The 17,938-nt window shown below is 31.3% G+C and overlaps 1 protein-coding gene across 1 annotated transcript in view; it reads left to right on the plus strand.

The window, feature by feature from the left end:
- LOC106463322 (acetyl-coenzyme A synthetase, cytoplasmic-like) overlaps nucleotides 1-13,957 on the plus strand; it is a 66,294-nt gene extending 52,337 nt beyond the window's left edge. The window contains exons 13-16 of the mRNA XM_013923343.2: nucleotides 804-912; nucleotides 3,028-3,227; nucleotides 5,521-5,566; nucleotides 13,103-13,957. Coding sequence (XP_013778797.2) covers nucleotides 804-912; nucleotides 3,028-3,227; nucleotides 5,521-5,566; nucleotides 13,103-13,302 — 555 coding nt within the window. The 3' untranslated portion in view covers nucleotides 13,303-13,957. The remainder of the gene's footprint in view (nucleotides 1-803; nucleotides 913-3,027; nucleotides 3,228-5,520; nucleotides 5,567-13,102) is intronic.
- The last annotated feature ends 3,981 nt before the right edge of the window (nucleotides 13,958-17,938 follow it).

A 17,938-nucleotide genomic window follows, 5' to 3' on the forward strand; every position in this document is an offset into this window, starting at 1 on the left:
TAACGTGGATAACCCTTATAAAACTTTGCACAAAATTCAGAACAAAAACGTAAAGAAAAAAAAAATATTAAAACTATTTAGAAGTTCATTGTCATTGGACCCACCCTCCCTGGATTCATTCTGCATTGTTTGTATTTAATACTATATATATATTGTATTGTTACTTAGTTTTAATATAAAATGGTATCTTATCACTTTTCAAGTTTAAACACCATCTGATTCATTAGTTGTTACTGTGTTTGTATTTTACCTAATTTTCATAGTGTATTGCCACATTATTTGAATTTAACATTGTCTGATGTATAGTCACTGTGTTTGAGTTCTTGTCACTTTGTTTAAGCATCTGGTTCACTTTCATAATATTTGAGTTTAACATTATATGGAATTTGGTCTCTGTTTGAATTTAACACCATTAGATATTTTATCACACATATATGTTGTATTTGATTTAATACTATTTGAAGCTAACACAACTTGCTATATTAATACTGTATTTTTATATAAGGCCAAATAAAAACAAGATCCTGGTTTCTCATCAAATATTTCCAAGAGGGAAGATTTTTGTTTTTTGAACTACTTGATTGATATGTAACTAAATGAATTAATAACCAACAATGCATACTGATGGATATTGCAATGTCAACCTCGCTGCTAGGTAACATCAAATGAAAATGATCATTATTCAAGGTTTTATATAGATGGCACTTCAGTCAAACACCTGAAACTAGACACAGCTATTTTTGTCTGATCTCCTTCTGATATATTAACATTGTATTTGAATATGACCTATTTCTGGTTTGTAGGTTTTCAAGAAGCCCTGGCCAGGTATGATGAGAACAATTTACAAAAGTCACGAACGTTTTGAAACAACATACTTTGAAAAGTTTATTGGTTACTATTGCACTGGTGATGGTAAGTCACTGATACACACCTACTTTATATGTAATACTTACACACACTAGGAAAGTATCTAGTTATATTCAGTAACAGTGTAGTTAAATATAGTTTACAACTAATTTTCATGTATTTTCACATGATCACCATTTTTGTGTACAAAGTAAAGATGTTGATTACTAATTACATTGATAGCAATTTATAATGTAATATAGTTGACATTTAAAAGTATTCTGCCTTTACTGATTTAATAGAACTAGCTAATAAAAAATATATTTCAAACAGGTTTGATATATCTTACACAAGCAGATTGCTTTCTACATGAAAAACAAAACAAGATTATAAAAAAAATAATTTAAAGGTAATAACCACATTATGGTTTTATTTTCCTGAAGTACTTTCACAACTGATAGATGTGTGCAAAATATGTGTACAGTAACAAAGAAATAATTGATTCCATACATATTCACTGTTTCTTTTTTTCTATTATCTTTAACTGTGTTTGCTCTGAATTAAATTTTTCATTTTGTAGAACAAGGTTGTATATTATCAAACCTCCTTGCTCCATTTATTAAAGAATGAGAATAATTTTCTTCTACATCATTGTGGTATTAAACTCTAAACAGAGTGCATATGAAAAGTAAATAATAACTTTAAATATGCCTTGCGAACATACATTTCAAGAACAAGAACTGAAAACTTGCTTAGAAATTAATTCCAAGATATTTATTTTGAAATATAACAATTCTTATCTTTTATACAACATTACACATTTATTAAATGTTACAGTGAGAAAAATCTGTATTTCAGTCATGAACATATTGAAATTTACCCAGTATTTCTTTTTCTATAGAAAGCTACAGCAACTTTATAAAACATGATTATTAATGGAAATTTCATGTTACAAGTAGACTTGAGTTATAGTTATAATGAAAAACAAACATTATTTGATAATATTTCATTTGTATAAAATTTCAGATTATTTTGTAGAAAAAATTCTTTTGATAAACTGATTTTCATCAGTTCAAAGAAGGGTTGAAAATATTTAAGTAGGTAATAATAATTGTGTTCTAAAAATTAGTATCAATTGTTTTTTGTTTTGTTTACAGATTAACGACTACGAATGCAAAGTTAATTTATGTATATAACATGTGCACTGAAGTATCAACAGTGTTCTCTGTTAATCTGTTTAGTCACATGGTGTAACACATGCACTGAAGTATCAACAGTGTTTTTTTTTTTCTAATCTGTCCACATGTGGTGTAACACAGGTACTGAAATATCAGAAGTGTTCTTTTCTAATATATTTGCATATGGTATAACACATGTACTGAAGTATGTTATGAAAAGTATCAATAGCTTGCTTGAAAAGTATCAATAGCTCATAAGTTGAATCTTAAGCTAAGGTTGAATCTCTTAAAAGTATTCCATGGGATTTTCTGCAATTCAAAAAAGATATATATGTATGTGTGTGTGTGTGTATATATATATATCCACTATTGCTCTCTGTTTTAACTAAATATGCACATCTCAAGCTCTAGAGCATATATCCTTCATATTCTCTCAATATATGGTATTTAAGAGTTCACTTCATAAAATAGTTGTTTTCATCTCGGGGGATTTTGACTAAGCTGGTAAGTTCTCTTATAGAGCTATATTTATGTGGTATTTTCCCAGAAAGGGGGCTGAAGGCCACCTGGAGGGGTCACCTGTTTTAACCACTTACACCACTATACAGTAGTGTGTTGTCTATTAGTCACTCAGTAGATAATAAAATGATGTCAATAATGAAAATATAATATTGCAATTTGTACTGTGGTGACATCAGTAAAATGTGTGCACACCATGAATCACAAGAAGAATTATGCATACTGTAAGCTTCAACACAGCATGAATTATGAGCTTCAAAAACAAAAAATAAATATATTTGTTACTCTTAATTTGGGTTTTACTTATTTTTGAAACAGAACATTTTCAGAGGCCCTGCACAAGTACATATAGTAGATAGTTTAATTCTGACCTATATTGAATTACCTCTGTTTGACAATTATGCCAAACATGCTTCTAAGAACACATACTTCAATTGTTTTTCATTTAGTAAATAGTTTATGTTTTGTTTCTATTTTTTCTAAGGAGCAAGACGAGATGAAGATGGATATTACTGGGTGACAGGACGAGTGGATGACATGTTGAATGTTTCTGGTCACCTTCTGTCTACAGCCCAAGTTGAATCAGCTCTAATTGAACATAAAGCTGTGTCTGAAACTGCTGTTGTATCTCATCCCCACTCTGTTAAAGGAGAATGTTTGTATGCTTTCATTGTGTTGAAGGAGGTGAGCATTCTTCTTATGGTAAATTAAATACATATTTACCCAATATTTACCTTCATGTAATCTGTCAAATAAAACCATAGATGTACATATCTGTGTATGTTCTTAATCACACTCAGCTTCGTTTTTACTGAAACATAAAAAGAAATGATAATAACAACGTTAACAGAAATATTTTTTTATTTTACTTTTCATGTATTTAGACTGCTTTATTATTTATCATTAGCACTCAAGGAATTGCTTGTTGTTAGAATGAAATGTTAACAATGTTCATTTTAGGAATATCATAAAAAAAACGTTATAACAATTTTCAAACAAATAATAGCTTTATTTGTATATCTTATTTGTCAATACCATCCATAACAGTGGCTAAACTAAAAGGGAAAATATTATTTCTAATGATTAGTAACTTTTGGGTGAGATATATTCTCAAAGTATTATTTTTGTTGGAAATTGTAGTAATATAAACATGCACAGTTGTGGTTATATCCAGAGCTGAGAGACCAATATTTTGTAGACAGTCACAGTATTCCTTAAAAAATGAATAAAATAGGTTTTGAACATTTTTTGTAAATATGTCCTCGTTGTTTATCTTGAAGATAGAACAGCCAGTGACATCTAAATAATTTATCTTTATATACTATGAGTATAAAAGTATAAGTAGTTTTGTTGAGAGTAAAGTTTCAAGTGTGTCATTAACAAACCATCTTCCATGTTATTTTATCAAGGTTGGTGTACTGATACTGGAAGACATTGTTTTCTCTAGAAACTTGCCAGTGGCAATAAGTTACTTTTTATTGTTGTTAGTAACATCACATTCCTGGCACATCTTGTCACCACTATTTTGAATATAGGATGGTGACTTTCATATGTTATTCAGTGTACAGTGTTTTTGATCTTTTCATGAACAATTTTACATGACCTTTCAAAGGGAAGTAAATCAAAAAGGCTATATGACTTTCAGGTTGACTTTAGTCATAGAATGAACAGCTATATTTATATTAATTGATTTGTGGTAAATGTTTTGTACATTTATTCTTTAAATGGAAGTTAATTCCTATAGCTAAAATTGTTAAACAATAATTTGTACATATGTCTATAATAGAGTTCATTGAACTCTAAAGTTACTAGATAGAATAACCTGACCATAGATAAATGAGTAGAATCACTTGGTATTCACTTGTGCCTTAAGAAGAAAGTTATTTATAAAAATGAATGGCTTAAATATTAGTCCTACAAACTAATCTGTTCTTACACTGTACGAATTAATAATTAATAATTCTGTGAAATAAGATTAGCAACTAGGAAAAGGTACAACATTTGTGTAAACAGAGTACTGTTGCTCACATCTCAAAAGGAGAAAAAGCTCTACAAAAGACAAAATAATTTATGATACATTGAAATTTCTACAATATTGAATATGATGTAGCTTTATAAAAACTACTGCTAATAATGTTATTCTACTTGATAATTTTGTTCAAAAGACGTTTTGTAATAAGGTTCATATATACCTAATGATACAACATTTGTTTCTTTAAGACTTAGAATCATGAAGAGAGTTACTTACAGAGTTGCTTCACCAGTGAAGCTTAATTATTTGTTCTACCAGAATCACATGTTAAAGCCACTTTTATTTCTGTGAGCTTTGCAGTCTCCATGTACAATGTTACCTATGTAGTAAATACCAACAGTGATTCTTGGCCAATGCATACATGTCAGATGAAATCATCTTGGGCATTATTTATAATGCATTTAAATAATTTACAAAATGCCCTGGAAAGCTGGCAGTGGTGTTTGCTTAATCCCAATAACTTTACCCCTTGCAAAGCTTTCATTTGTCAGATCATTTTTCAGGATTTAGAGTTATCATTCAGAGAGTTTAAAAATGCCAAAGTACATTACCTGCCAATATTTTGCCATACATGTTGTAAGTGAAACATCTCTATTTTAATGTTGCTTTATTGCTCCGTACTCTAACTTATTTGTCATGAGAATCATGGTATTTTATACTGCCATTGAATAATTTGATCATCATTTGAAGTACCATTTCAATCCACCATTGGAAACTTCAAAACTAATGTCTTAAAGAATAAATACCTAAGTGGATTTATTGCAGATATTTAATAAAATATATTAAGCATTGTCATTTCCATAAATCTGATTGCATATACACAGTATTTCTTAACCATTATTTATGAAAAAAAAATATATTTTGGTAGAAAAGGCAATTTCTTTATTACACTAATTTATGTATGCTATGTTTCATTCATATACATATTTGTTTTCTTTTATGTAGGGTTATCAGTTTAATAGTGATGTCGAAAAAGAACTGAGAGCTAAAGGTAACTAATCTGCTATTATATTTTATAATTAAGGTATTTATGTTTTCAGTAAAGTTTTACTTCTACTATTTCAATCACTTAGATATAGATAAAGTTATGTATCAAAATAAGTTAGCTGTGAATTGTTCAGTGATTGTGAATGTCCAAAATTGCAAAAAGAGGGCTATACTAATTACTTATATACAAACAATATATTATACTGAACAGGCTGAATCTAACTGATGTATGAAAGTGTCACACTTTTAATAACTGTTAATCTCACTCTTCCATGTCTACCTTAGAATATATCTGTAGCAAGGAATATTCAGGTAATTCTTCTAACTTTTGATAGCAATGACATCTATTAACCAGATGTGGAAAGGTCATAAATATGGTAATCCTTTTGCTTCTGTAAAGGTTACATATGAGAACAAATATTCCATAGAAGCTTATACTATTTTGACCATGTGTCTATGTCAACTCACTTAGGCAGAACATTTTCCATCTCAACAGGTGGTATAGATACTTGTACAAGTCAGTATGAATGGTGTACTTTCTCTTGTACATGCTACTTCGTATAGTGTCTGTGGAACTTCATGTCTGTATTTCAACAAATAAGTTAGTAGCAGAAACCTGTCAGCACCACCATTTAATTACAGAGAGGAGGTGAAACAGGTAAACCCACCAGTGTTCAAGGGGATTGCTAATGAGGATTTATACTATTTAGTCAAGTGTTTCAAGCAAGTTACTGCTGGAATGGATGGACTCAGGAACAAGCAGTTCAACATCTGATGCTGAGTTTAAATAATCCCTCACTAATTGCCTTAAAACACTTGGATGAGGAGCAACTCTGTGACTAGAACACAGTTATCAATGCATTATTCTACAGATGTGACATTTTGGAGAAGAGAGAAATCCAAAAGTCAGGTTCAAAGATCAAAAGAAATAGCCAATAATAATGTGACTACTTATGTAGGTGACTTATGGAGATTGCATGTCACAATGAAAAACTTACTGACAAATGTAGAGAGGATCTACCAAATGTAACTATGCAGAAACACATGTGTGTAAGGGACATATCTCATGGAGGCAGTTTCAGTAACAAGCTGGTTTGAAGTGTACACTGGAGTAGAGGAAAAACTCGGCAGTAGTGGCAACTTTAGATGTAGACTCAGCTCTGAAACAGCCTTCAAAATCTACGGTTCCCCCTCAAGGTACGAACTGAAGCATGAGCCTGTTGCTCCATTGCACAAAGTGTGGCAAGGTATCTTGACATAGTTACTTTGATTCACAAAAGGCCATCAGAGTCTCCCTGTTCTATTTGCCCTGGCTGGGCTGACAGTATAGTTGAAAATGTATTCCTGAAAGAATCAAATACATGAAGGAAGAATAGCCTGCTTCAGCTGTGGTGCCTGATCATTGATTTCATGAATTTCCATATCCTGTCACCATATAGGACCATCAGACATAAGTATCACTCAAGCCGATGCTGCACCAGATGCAGAAAGGTTTACAATGAGAACTGGCAATGGCTAATGCAGATAGTTTAAGCATAAGTTGGAAATGGCTGTGAACTAGGAGGGGGGTGTACCATAGTCAGTTATGGTAGTGCATTCAGAGAACCATGGACTGGGCATCGCATGTATGTGTCAAAAATGGGCACAAGATTGACTTTTTAATGGATACTGATGCAGCCAAAATCTGACTCAACCTTATCATAATCTCTGTGGAAAGATACCATTTCAGCCAGTAGGCACAAACTCTATTCTGTCAAATAGCAATAAGCTAAACATGAGTGTATGTGCACGTCTCTAACTTCATCTTGGTAACATTGCATGCTGAGTGACGGTCATGTTCTCTTATCTGGTTTTATGCTTATCATCTTAGGGATGAACCTATTGCAGGAATTGTCAACATATTTGCTTGCAACAGTAAAATGAACCATATGAGCAATGGCAATTCTAAATCTGCTAAACACAATGAATGACCAATCAGGAACTTTGGAAGGAGCAACTGAAGGACCCAGACTTAGCTTTAGTGCTAATTGCTGTGCACCGTGATAGTGTACATCCATTCTAAACTGATGAATGTAGTAAACTGCCCCACAACATCTGGCATGTGTATAGTTAGTTACAAGTGCAGGATGAGATGTACCATTGTTGTGAACCATCAAGATGTGGTAGCCAACCACTGATGCAGATAGTAAGCTTAATATCTCTAAGACAGGAGATAGTCTAGACTTTGTATAAGGCAGAGAGTGTAGGACAACAGGAAGTATCATGCACTATTGCAAACATGAAAAATAGATTTTCAGACCACATTCACATCAAGACATTAAGGGATAGTATGGATGTTGCATAATGTTCATTTCCTATAGCCCAAAATTCAGCTGTGCCAAGGGAAACTCCAACAGAGATTGGTAGGTTCTCCTCAAAAGTGAATCACCCTGGATATAGCTGAAAGAGGTAACCAGTACGTACTAGTCATTATTGATTACATCTCCAAATGAGCTTAAGTTTATATGTTGATCATCACATGAACACAGACTGTCACAAATGTGGTGACAGAATAATGAAAATCATGCTTTACCACACTTGGAGAAATTCACAAAGACCAGGATATAACTTCCTTATGGATCTGATATATGGCTTTCAATCAGTACAAAAGTATTGAACTGGTCACAAAAATATATGGAATTACTCCATTCACAAATAGTTAATACACATAAATTCGAACAACAGCAAATGGATCAAGCAGCTGTATATCAACAAAGATTCTGTTACAAAATAATAATATAGAAAAACGTTTTAGCCTGTGACTGGGTATTGTTATGGTTTGTGCCTGCAGCACAAAGTCAACTCAGTTCTGGCTAGATTGTTCCTAATATCAATAGTGCAGCTAAGTGAATTATTAGCTACAGTGGTTGTGTGGCACACATAAAACACATTAACAACTTTAAAGTCTGCATCAATAACAAATTTCTAGAGAACTGGTTATTCCAATAATCAGAGTTGGATGAGTAGGTTTACAGTGACGATGAGAGTATTGTATTATATGAGCTCGTCTTAGTTGATGAGGAAGAGGAAATTTCCAGTCCTTATCTCACTTTTAGATGAGGACATGCCAGTGGAGGACAATCTATCTACTCTGAAATGTATCCATAATTATTATGGCTGGAATTATCTTCTTGACCAGCAGTTAAACCTGTTAACTGACTGAAAGGATATGGTGTTCTTTGTGTTTCAAGCTGCTGAGTGATAGTTCACTGTAAGATGTCATCAGGACACCATTTTATAATCGCTCGATGCTGGCTGAAAAATTGATAACTGAAAGGGTGTTGTGACCCTTACTTTCTGGTCTGACATTTTCCAATAATTGATCTATCTAGCTGAGGTTGTTATGTAAAATTCTAAGGAAATTGGCAGTTGGGTTCAAGTGTTAAACATGACTGGTAATTATGATAAACCAAGATGCTGAAAAGAGTTTACAATCCTTGATTTCCAAGCATTAAGTTTTGTGGGGAATGTTGATGGACATTTGCTGTCATAAACGTTCTGAGAACTTGTAATGCTATGTGTTAGTTGGTGTGACTTTTCGTGTTGTGTCACTATGCAATCCTGCAACTGACTGTCTGGTTGGTGTATAACTGTTTTCCTGAGGTGTAGTAAGGGAGTTGTGTTGTCATACAGCTTAAGGATTAGAATAACTTTATAAATCAAGCAAACTATATAACATTTTATTATATTTATGTCTTAGTTAATTTTTGTGTTTGTCTAATGTTGTGAGTTTTGCACAACCCCTAGATGATGGTATGAGTGGGATACATATGACAGTTATGATAGCAAAAGTGATTTCGCTGTTGCCCTTCATGTACTTTCTATGTTGAACTATGTGTATATGTTTGTGTATGTGCAGTTGATATGAAATGTTATCTGGATGGATGTTTATAACAACATAAGTAATTTCTTCTAACTTCTGTCGATGTTTACTTTTATTTATATAAGATCATTTGAGTTGAACAAAGTATAACTCTTAATGTGCACTTGAAGCCTAATAAGTGTTTGTCACATGTGAATAGCCCAAGTGACAATGATGTTGATTGCCATGGAAACCAGATTAGCTGTTGTATGGTGACATCAACTAATACAAATGCACATTTGTTAACATATGACACTGGATACATATGAGCAACAGCACAGGCATGTTTACTATTATGTATTTGAAACAGGTTGATAAAGAACTTGGCTTGGAATATTGGGATACTATGTAAAGACTGCAGTAGTTAACTTAGACCACACTGCGTGATAAACACAGTGAGTTCTATGTTTTCTTATACAGTTTGATCCCATACTGAAATATTCATAAATGTCTAATTTCTCACTGTCAGGAAGACTCAAAGTTGCTAGAGAACTCACATTACACAATGAAAAACGTAGTGAATAACCATTTTTACTGATGTTGGTGAAGGAATATCTTACTGAGGCAACTGAGCTATTCATTGATTGTGTGACTCTTTCTTTTTAAAGTAAAATCCTAATTACTTGTGCACTTGAAATGAAAGAAATCTTATTATATATATATTAGTCTTTAGTAGTGTTGATTCATAAATATTTTAGTTGACATGTACTGAAATATTTCTGAATTTTGTAAATATTAATAAAGGTTATATCTCAGAACTAATTTCAGAATAATCTTTTGGTTCCTGTAGGGTATCAGTGCACCTGAGTACTATAGAAGCACATAAGTTAGAATGAGAAGACAGCTTTTTCCTTTTCATAAAGAAAAAATTTTACTTCATATTCATCTTTCAGACTTTCACATTTAGTTGCCATTTAAACATTCTTCTTTAAACTGTTTAAACATCTAACACTTCAGTTAATACTTTTTGAATTTACTTTTCCTGATGTTAACTATTAATTAGCCCACTAAATATTTTACCAGATTAACATGATGTAGTAACCATCAAGTTTCAGTAATGATTTAACCATGCTTTTTAATTGTTTAAATATCATTTTGAATAATTAATTTGAAAAATATGTTAAAGACTAAAAAACTAGCTCACTGTTGTAATCATCTCAGTAAGAACTTGTATCTTACAAAAATTATTTCAGTACGCTCTTTAGATTTTCTAAGATTTGTGATATACTTCCTATGCTTGAAAGCTAGATGCAATGGAGAGTATTTCGGATGTATAACACACACCTGGCCAAGCAGTTCGGCTAAATAACTGATTATTTGGCTGCTGAATAGCTGATATACTTATTTAAACAAGCAGTTTCATTAGTTTTGCAAAACAGTGGAAACTACTGGACATAAAAGTAAATATGAAATTTTTGAGAAAGTTAAACAAATAACAGAATTTTTGGTGAATATTTATATTGTAGTTGGACTTGTTTAATGTCTGTAACTGCAATATGAACAAATAACAGAATTGCTGATGAATATTTATATTGTAGTTGGACTTGTTTAATTTTTTGTAACTCCAATAGTATTTTTTTAACAGAGAAGAAATTATTTTATCTACAGCATATTCTTGTCTGGACATGTCCAATACATTGTTAAAAATGATCATAGTATGGCCTCCAACATATGCAAGTTGTAATATGTCAGCAAGCAAGATATGGACAGACCTGTTACTTTCAGTGCACACTCTGACTTATGAGGCTGACTTAGTTAATGATTACTGTCAGTGGCGTTAAGAGTGATTTAGTGATAACTTCCATGTTTACTGATTATAATGAGTGAGTTAAAATGCAAAAGTGTCCTGTATGATTTTAAAGTACTAATTGTATAGCACATTTCACATTAGTTTCACATGGTGGTGGATGGAAAGCAGCACAAAAATCTGACAAGGAGGTCTCTGCACTAGAAGAAGGAAACACGATCACCATACCAAGTACTAAGCAAAACATATTTTTTGGAAACAATTGTCCCTGATATGCATGAAAGATATAAGACTGAACTGTTTAGTCAGATTTCAAATGCCAGTGCCACTTATCTAACATCAATTATCTGAACATGCTCATTAACAAACAACAGTTTCATTAGTTTCACAAGATACCAGATCAAAAGATAGATTTACACCTTGTTATTCTTAATCGTATTGGTGATACAATAGACAAAATCTTGTTCTGTTGAAAATATATGGAAAAATTAAAACTAAAATACTAACTCTTAATAAGAGATGATGAAGCAAATACTACAAAAGGTTCTTCAACATATGATTAATACTGTTTCAAACTTGTGATTGTGAATGCTTTCGAATACCAGTGACCTGTTGATGATTTCATGAGTCAGTAGTGAAATCGTTATGTTTAAACCACTCCTCTCTACCATGTTCAAGATTATCTACCCAAAATGTAAGATTATTGTTCCAATTTAAGTGGGAATTCATTAAATACTGTGGTTGAAGAAAAAGATCTTGGTGTTCTGATCGAAGAAACCACTGATATTTGATCAACACAACCTCATTAAATGTGCATTTAAAGTATCACTTACTCTAATAAAAGTATTTTAATTCACTTATGGTTAATAAGATTTATTTGTTTAACATAAAAACAGGATCATACTCTTTGAAAGATATCAAAATTGAACACATTTATACATGTAAAATGAATATTGATTTTTTAAAAATAATTTTTATAATATTTACTAAACAAACCTTACTAGTGTTAAAATAAATATGATATTGGTATTGCTATTAAGCATGTTAAAATGTTATTAATTAATTGAAGTTTTTTATAATTACCTACTTCCTTGTATCTATAGTAGATTTTAAGTTATACTCTTTCGGTTAAATGATATAAAAATGTCAAAAATTTTGTTGCCTACCTGGTCAGATATGAATTACTGGAAACTGCATACAACTTCTCTTTAGAAGACTGATGTTTTTTAGTGCTAGACAGTGCCGTAATCCATCTTTTCTGTGCATTAAATAATAAATTTCTAATAGTAAATAGTTACTTCCCCCAAAATAAAATCCCTTCATTGTGATTATAAATCATTGGCTGTCAGTTCACTATTATACTAGCATAATGTGTTTCTATACACAAGTATATTTTTGACGTTGATAATATTTTATTCAAAACCATTAAAGATAGCTTAGTGTGACAGTTACAATAAAGTGAACAGAAAGTTTTTTAAGATCTATTTGATTTTATTACAAATTATTATCTGAGCTATAAAAAGATAATATAAATAGCCTCCATGAGAATATATTGTATGTCTCTGATTCTCTGAGAGTGTTTCTGCCATTTTTATTTCTACCAGTTGTCACTTCAAATAATATCTTGTGCGTTATGAAATTTTATTTTCATACATTGTCTCGGAAATCAAACTGATTTGAATTCGCACTGAGTAACAAAGTAAGTTGCATAATTTATTGCTTTAGTTAATGTTATGTAGATTAATATGTGTTATTTTATAATCACATTCAGATGTTTTGGAAATAAGTATATTCCATTATCTTTCTGTGTATTCATTTTATTTTATTTTGAACCATTAAAAATTATTATTTGACTTTGAAATCAGCAATTTTTGTTTGTTTGCTGATATTAGTCAGAAGCAAGATTGGTCCATTTGCCTCGCCTGAATTTCTGCATCACACATCAGGGTTACCAAAGACAAGATCTGGAAAAATTATGCGTAGAATTCTTAGAAAGATTGCAAGAAATGATCGTGACCTTGGTGATCTCAGCACCCTCGCAGACCCTCAAGTTGTTGATGAGCTTTACAAAACTCGACCTAAGAACATCTAGTTTCTTAATCAAGATACCTATTACCCAGATATAATAAGGCAATAAGGTCATTTTCAAACTTACCATATGGTTGTGTTAATGAGTAGCTTTAATTGTTTGAAAGTGGTTCTAAAAATTCCATAAAGGTAGTATGCTACTCAGTTGATGTTGAAATCTGTTATAGTAAATTATTGTATCCCGTGTTATTTATTATAGAATAATGGATGTAATTTAAAGAATATGTAGTTACAGTAAATGTGTTCATTCAGTGATACTGTGGTGCTCATGTTGGTAGGTGTTCTGATTGTTAAAGTTATCATAATAAAAACTGTGTTGGGCTAAGTATTTAATTATAATATATATATATATATATCTGTGAATGTATTTACATTTATTGTTTTCTATTAAGAATATTCTGATAATATACTTTTTCTGTACTAATGTTCATTCAGATAATGCAGGTGGTTGCATAAGCAAGGTTCATAAAACTGCTCTTGGCACTGATTAGGAACGTGTACATAGCCACCACATGCTCTATTTCAATTCCTCAGTAGCCTCTTTTTTTTGTAACAAAATGCCTGATAGTAAAGTTTGTTTACCCCTTTAGTCACATTAATCAAAATAAAATCACCAAGAAAAACCTTAAATTTTGAAAGATAATTCATTAATAATTCAGTTTCACTTTTAGAAGTTTATTTAGTTAATTAAAATATATAAAAATCTTATTGTAATGTTGGAAGAAAATAATTCCAGACCTTGTATTAAATATAACCACTTATTTTTTTAACATTCCAGTTGTAAAGGAAAATAAACTAGTATTTCATTCTTTTTTTTTTGGGAGGGGTGGCATGGTTGTGAATTTGTTAGTCCATTCTTTTCCTGTTGCCGCCAAAAGGTGCCCCACAATTTGGGGTCATAGGTGCATTATAAGACTAATAGTCAACTTCCACTATTTGATCAGAGTAGCCTAAGAGTTAGCAGTGGGTACTGTTGAATAGCAGCCTACCCCCAAGTCTATCAACTGAAAATTAAGGATAGCCATTGTGTAGATTTACACTAATTTTTGAAACATTATTTTTATTTTAATTGCAACATTATAATTGTACTTCAGTTTTTAATAATTTTTTAAAAAATTACAACCATTCAGTACTACACAGTTCGATTCTCTCCCTGTGTTTCTAGTAGAGCTCATTTCTTTGTTTGTTGAGCTATTCATATGTGTGGCCAATTATTAGGATGTTTCAGTCTCCTTTATAAGCACCCACAGCTCAAAAGTGCAGAGTGTGATTTTTCTTTTTTATTTACAGTAAAGGGGTGTGAACAACTAACCCACAGCTCCACAGTCTAGCACTCTAAACATTGGGCCATACTTGTCTCCTAATAGAGTTTATAGTAGAAAATGTTATTTTTGATTTGAATGTTTTCTTCCTGTTATATGTAACTTTCAGCATGAGCAAGTACAAACTTACCTTTGGATTATAAAATATGATATTTTAATAACATTTTTACACATACGAATAAGAAAGTATTTAGTAAGTTTCATTAATCATGATGTAGTACTTATAACACAAGTTATTTCTTGATGTAAAATAAACTATTATGTTTATACTGAAATACCATCAAATTTTAAAATTAAAGTATTGAATTTTGGAGATAATATACTAATAATTATTAGTGAAATATTATAGCAAATATAAAACCAATGAAGTGTATGGGCTAGCATACTAAAACACATCTTAAGCAAAGAACAGTTAATTCCTGAGAAAAGTGTTAAAACCTACAAGAAAAGTGATCTTACATAAAAGATTAGATATTTCAAATATTGCATTTTGTATGCTAAAATTTTCTGTATATAGTTTCTGTGTCACCTATAATGAATATACAAGCTGGCCCAAAAGTAGCTTCACCAACTAAAGTTTTAGAATTGAAATTACTTTGTTTTTGCTGAATAAAACAAAACAGAAACCTTAACAAATATCTTTTAAAATTTATAGTAACTTTTTCCAGTTACAAATTAAATAGAATACTAGACTTGACATATGCTGATTAGTTCAGTCCCAATACATCATTTTTTTCCTATAATTTCTATAGAACAATAACTATCACATCAATTTTTTCCTTCATTGTCAATTCTATACCCTTTATTTGTGTTTATATGAAAGAATAAGTTAATAATTAAAGCTAATTTTGGCCTACACAGTATGAATGTATATATATATACACATACATATAAATATATATATATATTGTAAAGGAAGTGAAATTTTCTGTTATTTACATGTAATATTTAAATGTGTATTAAGTTTGATAGTTCTTGAGCTTCTTTTAGAAAGGTCATTTATTTAGATTTAATTTTATAATTACCACTTTTATAATTTAAATAATTTATTGTTGTAAATATCAAGTATGAAAATTACAATACAAATTGTTTAAAGTATTTTGTTTACCTTTTAACGTTAACTGGAGTTTATTACTAGACATAATTGTTATCATATGATAATGACTTCAACCTAGCTGCTATCAACATGAATAGTGACTTGTAGGTTATAAATTGTCCATGAGGAAGCTGTAAAGCGAAATATTGAACAATCAAATATACATCGTGCAAGTAGAGATTGTTATTTGATTTCATTTAGAATGAGACAGCCTAGATGAACCAATATGCTCTTTGTTGATTGTTGGACGAAACATATTATGCATAATTTTAAACATTCATAAAAGTAGTAAATAACATATCAAAGATAAGGTACTTTTAAGAATTTCGGGGTTTGTGATGTTAAATTTAACTAACTTGTTAGCACTTATGGAAATTGTTAGTCGTGATGTAAAACAAATGAAAATTTTATCATATATGTGTATATATATGATGTGGTGATGGCCAATCGTGGAATGCAATAAAATTAAGCTGTTTGCTTATTCTTGTTTTTGACTCAGTTGAATGATAAAATTGCTGTTGTTAGCCTGAGGTATATTACATTACTGATATGTAACGTAAAGAAAACTGTTTTATCAAGATTCTGAGCAAGATCCCCTTGTGATACAATACATCCCAGATGCTGATTCTACGTACCCAATTACAAGACGTTAAATTTGTAGCAATAAAAATATGGCGCAGGTTGACCCTGTAGTTGAGCTGCGGATTCCGGAACAGGAGAGTCGAGTTTGATTCCGTGCGATACTACAAAATATCCCCTCCCCCAAAATTAAACTGTGAGTACGTTATAAGAGTGACAGTCAGTTTTTTAGCGTAGGTGATGGATGGTAGAATACTATTTTGATTTGATATTCGTCTTACGTTTTTGTACAATTATTATGGTTATACAGTTCAAATAGAAAAGCAAAAACTATCTAATCAAAAACACCTTAGGTGTGAAAAAATGGTGCGGCGAAAAAAAGATTAAGCATGCGACTTAAAGGAAACAAATCAAAATTAGTGCCCAAACTGGTAGCTATACTTATAGTATTGATAAGTAACTTTACAGCAAATATTCATTCATTAGTTAGCCAGGCCACGTTTTTTGTTCAACTTGAGGCACGATGATGGGTAAGGCAAAGTTAACATGGACAACAATAGTAAATTCAAATATGAGGTTTTTGTTAAAGACTGTAGCTACACACGTCATTCACACGTCACCAGAATGTATTTTTACTACTGAACATTTTTTGCCATATGCAAATTAATATTTTTTGATATTATTGTTATTTTACGAGAGTAGCTCCATACTAGTTACTAATGTAGAACAATATGCATGCATTTAATAGTGCTTTTCCCATGATGCAAGGGGTCGCTCACAATTTGCGTGACCGTAAAAAACGTGTATCACAGAAAGAAGCAAATATGTGTTTTTCAAAAAATGTCCAACGGTCGTAATTTGCTATTGATAAATATCTTGCAAAATTTAATCTATTGACTAGTTGTAACTTCGATATGTTTCGTGGACATAAACATCTTTTTTTTTTATTGGTTTGTTTGTTTTCCTATTTATAATGACTAATATTTCTTTAAAAAACTTCGCCATTTTATGGTTACATTTTCTAATATTCTTGGTAAAGTGTTAGATGTCAACAATTCCTCTTCCTTCTAACGTCGAAAGATTCTCAACTTTGGTAACATTTTATAATTTATTTTCTAGGCCTGGCATGGCCTAGTGGTTATGGCGCACAGCTCGCGGGTTTGAATCCCTGTCACCGAACATGCTCGACCTTTCAGCCGTGGTGGCCTTATATGTACGATCAATCCCACTATTCGTCGGTAAAAGAGTAGCCCAAGAGTTGGCGGTGGGTGGTATTGACTAGATGACTTACAATGCTAAAATCTGGGTTTCGATTTCCCCACATTGTACAGAGTAGATAGTCCAATATGGCTTTGCTTTAAAAACAAACGTTACGTAAAGAAAAGGGTCTTGTCCAGAATGTCTATAGTTACTATGGAAAATAAGAAATTATATTCAACATTTCTCAACCCAGACACTGAATACAGTTCAAAGATGATTTTTATGTTCATTATAAATAAGTAAATTCTTTGTTGATGTGAAGTGTTTCAACTTGTACTGGACACAAGAACAAATATTTATTGCATTGCGTGATTACCTAGCGAAGCACATCAAACATACAGACACCTATATATATATTTACAATCATTTGCGATACACAAAAT

This window comes from Limulus polyphemus, unplaced genomic scaffold, assembly GCF_000517525.1.
Source record: "Limulus polyphemus unplaced genomic scaffold, Limulus_polyphemus-2.1.2 Scaffold52, whole genome shotgun sequence".
In the NCBI taxonomy this organism is placed as follows: Eukaryota; Metazoa; Arthropoda; class Merostomata; order Xiphosura; family Limulidae; genus Limulus; species Limulus polyphemus.